The sequence below is a fragment of the Phocoena phocoena genome, chromosome 8 (assembly GCF_963924675.1).
Source record: "Phocoena phocoena chromosome 8, mPhoPho1.1, whole genome shotgun sequence".
In the NCBI taxonomy this organism is placed as follows: Eukaryota; Metazoa; Chordata; class Mammalia; order Artiodactyla; family Phocoenidae; genus Phocoena; species Phocoena phocoena.
Genome location: NC_089226.1, coordinates 61,111,297 through 61,117,483, shown reverse-complemented (window position 1 = coordinate 61,117,483; position 6,187 = coordinate 61,111,297). Strand labels below are relative to the sequence as shown.

Here is a 6,187-nt window from a genome sequence, read left to right as displayed (position 1 = left end):
TTACAACTAAAATGGACATACTATAATTGAGTGTGATTGCTTCATTCCGTTTTTTTCATGCATTATCACGAAATTTCTATAGGTTTCTAGCCTGAAGTAGTCATCTCATTATGGAACTTCTATGATCAATAAATAATAAAAGTTCATACATTTATTTTGATAATTTGTCCCTAAGAATTCTCCAAAGAGATATAAAGTTATATAAAGGTTTGCATCTACCACTGGGAATATATTTATTCTCATCACCTTTACTCAGTTCTCTACCCAACCTCTTTCATGTCAATAATCCCACTCTTACCTTCTTGCTTCTGTCGTTTTACTTCAGTTTGACTGCTGTCCTTCATGTAGGCTATTTCAGGGTCTCCAAAATGGAATCTCCTAACGTCCTTCTGTCTCCTCCTCCCCACTCGTAGTTAATTTTATTATGAGGAGACGTGAGATACTCATCTCCTGAGAAATGTGGAGGTAAATGGAAATGCCCACATTTCCAGTTATCTATTTAAATGGGAGAATGACCTAGCTTGAGGACTTTAACTCCTGTGAGCAGTAGAGTCCCATTCCAAGGCTCATTATATTAAGGTTTCTCACATTCATATCGCCTCCATTCTCAACAAAAGACCTTTTATGGGGCAAGCGAAAAGGATTGGAAAATCTTGCCAACACAATTTTTCCAGACCTTTACGAACAGAATTTGTAAACCATTTTCAAGAAGGTGTTAAATTATAATTTTACCTTCTAGAAATTGTGCAAAACGCTCTCTCCAAAGAGAAACCAGAAATCCTTCACCAAAAAAGTCAAAGATATAAATGATCCTACTTCTGTGGTCTGTATGCTTGTGTCTATTGTGCTTAATTTTATGAAGTCAAATAGTAAAAGGAATATTGTACAAAAACTCAAGCCCTGATTTCCTCTTTCAAATATTTCAGATATTCCCCTTTCAGGAAATCCATGGTCAAGCAGAATAGACCCTTTTCTCCATAACTCAGGTAAGACTTGGTTGCATGGGTCTTATTTCATTGGTTTCCCTGGTCAGAGCCTTTTCCTGCCATCACTAAATATCTGTCTCATAGATTCAGAACAGTCACTTGGGTTGAGCCCCTGACTTAAGAATGTGGAGAAGTCTCTCTTGAATTTGTTTAGTGTGAACAGCATAGACAGTTGGGTTGAGGACGGTTGGAATGAGGAGGTAAAATTTGGCCAAGAGGATATGGATATGGGGAGGGACATGATTGCCAAAGCGGTGAGTGAGAGAGGAAACAGCAATGGGGATATAGAAGACAAGGATAGCACAAATATGAGAACTGCATGTTCCTAGGGTTTGAAGCCTCAGGGGTGGTCAACCCTATGACAGCCCTAAAAATCACCACATAGGAGGCAGTGAGGTCTAGTGAATCCAGGATCAATACCAGGAAGCCAATTCCCGTTCCATAATAAGTTGTTGTGTCACTACATGCCAAGGTGACCACGGCCATGTACTCACAGTAGGAGTGGGCAGTGATTTGGGTCCGGTAAAGGGGCAGCCTCAGGCAAAGCATCAGGGGCAGAGGTCCAATGTAGAGTACTCCATGAAGGAGGGCAGCCAGGCCCAAACGTCCTACCACTGCATGGGTGAGCACTGAGGTGTGGCATAGTGGGTCACATAGTGATCAAAAGCCATGGCAAGGAAGATGCCTGACTCTACCGTGACTAAAGAACATTTGGGTCAAGCAAGTATCTAGGTCAATGTGACAGGCACAAAAACAGAAGGTGGTTAGCAGTTTGGGCATGGTGGAGATTGACAGGACCAAGTCAATGATAGCCAACATGCACAGGAAGAAGTACATGGGCTGGTGCAGGCTGTGCTCCAACTTTACCACGGCCAGGATGGTCACATTCCCCACCACAGCCACCAGGTACATGGAGCTAAAGGGGATGGAGAGCCAGATGTGCAGGGACTCCAGCCCTGGGATGCCAGTAAGCCAGAAAGAAGTAGGCACCAAGCAGGAATTATTAGCAAGCAGACATGAACATGTTTGAGGGCTTAGAGTAGCTAGGGGACAGGAGCTCTTAGTTTTAGATTTTTACTGCCATAACATATTGCCTCTGGAAACTGTAGACTACTGGAATCTTATGTCCATCCTGGCAGAACCTATAATAAAGAAGAATTCTGAATACCTACTTGAAAATTGACATGTATTTTATAAAAGAGACTGCATGAAAACACCCACTGGTAAATGTAGAAACAGGTATGCTTAACATTTCTACTGCTGAATTGCTCTCTTCCATTTCCTTTAGGAAATATTTCCCAAAGCAAAATTACTGGATCAAAGGGGCTGAACAAGTTGGGGAACTTCTACACTGGAAAACACAAAGTTCTACGTGCAATGATTAAATGTAAGTCCATGTAATGTGTTTAGCCTAGTGCCTGCATATGCTTCTCTTTGTTGTATAAAGAGTAACATCAATAACAATGATTAGCTATTTGCAATTCATGATTTTATGGTGAAAATTTAGAATCAATGCGTTCAAAAGTAAAGCATTATTCAATGAATTTGATTTATTATAATATTTTTAAAGCTATGTATTACCTGGTAAAACGTTTATGTCATATTACAGTAAGTGAGGGAATGGCAGAAAGCAGATTAAAGTATTGATACGATATGATTTCATTAAAATATGTGTTTCTTATAGGAATATGCCTTGGATGTAAAAACACATTCTTTTAATTTTCTTTCATGTATGGGTATATTCAGGTTTTGAAGAATAGTGAAAAGCTTTAAAAGTCTTACTTTTTAAAAGTCAAAAACATAACGGGACAATTTACTAAGGAAAATATATTAGTGAGGTACAATTCCCTTTTCTTTAATGGCTTAATAATGGTTTGGTCAGACTGATGAATCTAATTGATTTCTTTATAAGATACCTGGCATAGGACCTAATTTTTCAAAGGAAAATATCTAATTTAAGGTTGCCCAGATTTCATGGTTAGAAAGATGAAGTCAACTGTCCTAAGGAACATTAAGGACAGAGTCTATTAAACTTTCTGAGAATCTGGGCATCATCTATAATTTGAGATAGGTAAAAGATGAGGTACATCTTTTTATGAGCAAATCTCACTGGACATTTGCCCATTATCTGATCACAGTGATTAAAGAAAAATACTGAAAGAAAACAGTCAACAGTACCCTTCTTACTGGCCACATTATTCTTTGAAGAGATAGGGAGATCAGCGCTAAACCACTGTCCATTACTTGTAAAAGCCTGGTCCACTTCTTGTTCTTTTGCCCTTCAGGTGCCTCTAGGAATCTAGCAATGCTACACATCCTCAGGGTTCAGAAGCTGAGGGCACAGGGTATAATTTGGGTCTTGTCCTCTCTTGGGCTTGTCCTCCTCATGTTTCCCATTAGAGTCTCAGATTCAACAAGTCAGGCTCCCCATACTCATGTCATGGTAACATGGTGACTTTCTTCACATGGCTACATTTTTGCTGAGAGATCTCACCACCTTCTTGGTTTTTTTACCCAGGCATCAAGTCCCATTCCAGACCATCTCTCCTCTACAAAGCCTTCTTTGATATCTCTATACCAGAGTGGATGGGTACATAGTCACTGAATTCCCCCCAACTAAATTCCATGCACATTTCAAATTATTCATGTCTAAAATAGAAGTTACATTTTCATAGCAAATAAGCATAAGAAATGCCCCTACGTAACCTCATGGATTTGTAATTCAGGTTCCAACACACAATGTTAGGATTTTTGAGTTTATTTACTTCTGGGTCAGGTATTGACTAGGTATTGAAAAAAAAGATTAAAGTTCTGTGAACTTTAAAATCGTTCACAGATGTTCTTTTATATTAACTCTGACTTTAGCAATTCTGTGAGTTGAGTATTTGAATATGCCAATAAGTGATACCATGTGTGAAACTACTTCCTCAGGGATCAAATGTAAAGATTCTGTGAATCTTTTGGATAAGAAAAGGAAAGGATGGGAGATAGCACCACAGTAGCAGCTTAGGGGATCAGCTTTACCATCTAACAAAACCAGATTTCCCTTCCAGACCATCTTACCCTATGTTTGGGTAAATTGCCTAAACTCTTGAAGTCTCAGTCTTTTTCTTATTAAAAATGGGGAGACTATCAACTGCAAAGGGTAAGGATAAAGAACAAATGAAGTAAGTGTGAAGCTCTTGGCATATGGCATCAGCTTCTTTTCCCCAAATTCTTACTGTTCACTATGGGGTGGGGAGTAGAGCAGAAATTTACATCCTGCAAATTGGAATCGTTTCCTTTATTTCACTGTCATGGGGGACATCTTTGAAGATTCCTCAAAAGTCCAGGAATTGTAGAGATAAGACAGGGATTTATTGGGAACACTGGTCAATATACAATTTTATCTCATAAAAGGGAGAATATCTGAAGTGTTCTCTGAAGATACTGTGATAGGTCCCTTTATGGTTTAGGATGGTGGCCTAATTACTCAAAGTCAGGGAAGGTCAAAGTATCTCATCATAAAAAAATCAATTGTTCATGCGATGGACTTAAAACCAGATTTCTAACTTTGATTTGTGCCAGACCCAGTTTAGTCAATGAAATTGTAACTGAGTTTTAGGCTGGGACAAAGAATATGAGCATATGAATAAAAATCCACCAAGTTGATAATTGGCATCTTAAGTGGTGGTTTGAATTAGGTGTGACACCTAAACTGTGTCACTTTACCTAGAACATTCTAGAGAAACATTTTCTGTATCAGTCCACATAAGGGCATCCTTACCTGAACACGGGAGACATGCCTGCAAGTCCTGGAAGAGACATCCTGATGGTGGGTCTGAAGCTCCTGAGACCGATGTTTTGCTGTGGTGAAATAAACATGGATTAGAAGCAAGACAAACAGTGCAAATACGAACTCTACTGTTTCTGGCTCTGTGACTTAGAAAACAAAGGCAGAGAGATTACATTGCCTGTTTGCCCGTCTGTGAAATGAAGGGAGTAACAGCTGCCTTAGAGTTGCGTCATGTATTAAAATGAACTGTTTATAAATGTGTGTGTTCGCACACACAGAAGGTGAAATATTAGAATGCCTGGCCTCTGGAACAGGCAGTGTATTCCCTCCTTGCCTACTCCTCTCCTCTGTTCTTTTCCCCCTTCCAGAGAACACAGACACAGTGCTATTTTCGTATGACCTTGGTAACTCCATATCCTTCTTTCCCAACTGTATGAATAGCCTTTTAAACATGGATAAAAATAATTAAAGATACCTGTTGATGGTGTAAAGATGCAGTTGGGAGAGAAGTTTGCCTGACTGTGGAGTAGAAGACAAGAGGTCCAATCAGGATGGAATAGTTCAATCTTTTCTCTCATGTTCTGATGGGGAGTACTAGGCAACAAAGCTTTCTACATTGGGGTTTTGCCTCTTCCTTGATCCATAACCCAGACCAATTTGTACTCAACTTATTTCCTCTACTTTTTAATTTTTTAAGTTTTTAAATTTTTAAAAAAATTTCCTCTACTTTTGACTAGAACTGTAAAGAAGATAAGCCCTGGATGGACCAAAGACAAATGGAGTCTGATTCCAATAACTTTGTCTCCATCTCTGGAATGTACTTACCCATTTGGGCAAATGTCCACAGAGCTCCTTACAGTAGTCATCTCTTGTCTGGATGCTTTGATGAATTTAGTTCATAGTCAAAGGGAGGCCATGGCTCTGACCTCTTCAATATTTTCTCCTGTGTCCCCTCTTTATCCAGGTACTGAAAACAGCCAGTTGCTTCCCAAGGGTTGCAACAGAGACACCTGCATTCTTCCCTCTGTATCCTGAGTTACCCCCCATGGGAGTAATCTTCATTCCTTACTCCACTCTACCTCCCAGGACTAGATTATAAGACTTATTCCTACTCTCCTCCTGGGGCCTGTTCACTAGCCCCAGGTCTCTGACTATTCTCCCCCAAGGCCTGAAGTATTCAAGGACTCTAAGAGAGTGACATTGGGAGAGAGTTCACAGGAGAAGGGTGGGGGAAAAAATAAACATCAGATACTGGTATAACCAATATGGACACTTTTTTTTTGTTAATCTTTGCTTATATTATTTAAAAAACTTAATATAGGGTCTAGGCTATACAAAAATGATGCTTAAATATAAATTTATTAATTTTAATTTTCCATTCTGCTACATTTTTTCAATTTGTGTTTGCTTAAATATTTATAATAAG

At 39.2% G+C, this 6,187-nt stretch overlaps 1 protein-coding gene across 1 annotated transcript; it reads right to left on the bottom strand.

Annotated features, from left to right (window-relative positions):
- Window positions 1–1,081: 1,081 nt before the first annotated feature.
- LOC136126942 (olfactory receptor 52M1-like) lies at window positions 1,082–5,590 on the bottom strand. Its single transcript, XM_065882388.1, is given in 5 exon segments — window positions 1,082–1,328; window positions 1,330–1,636; window positions 1,639–1,682; window positions 1,684–2,029; window positions 5,587–5,590. Coding segments are annotated over 5 exon segments (948 nt in total).
- Between the last annotated feature and the right edge of the window lie 597 nt (window positions 5,591–6,187).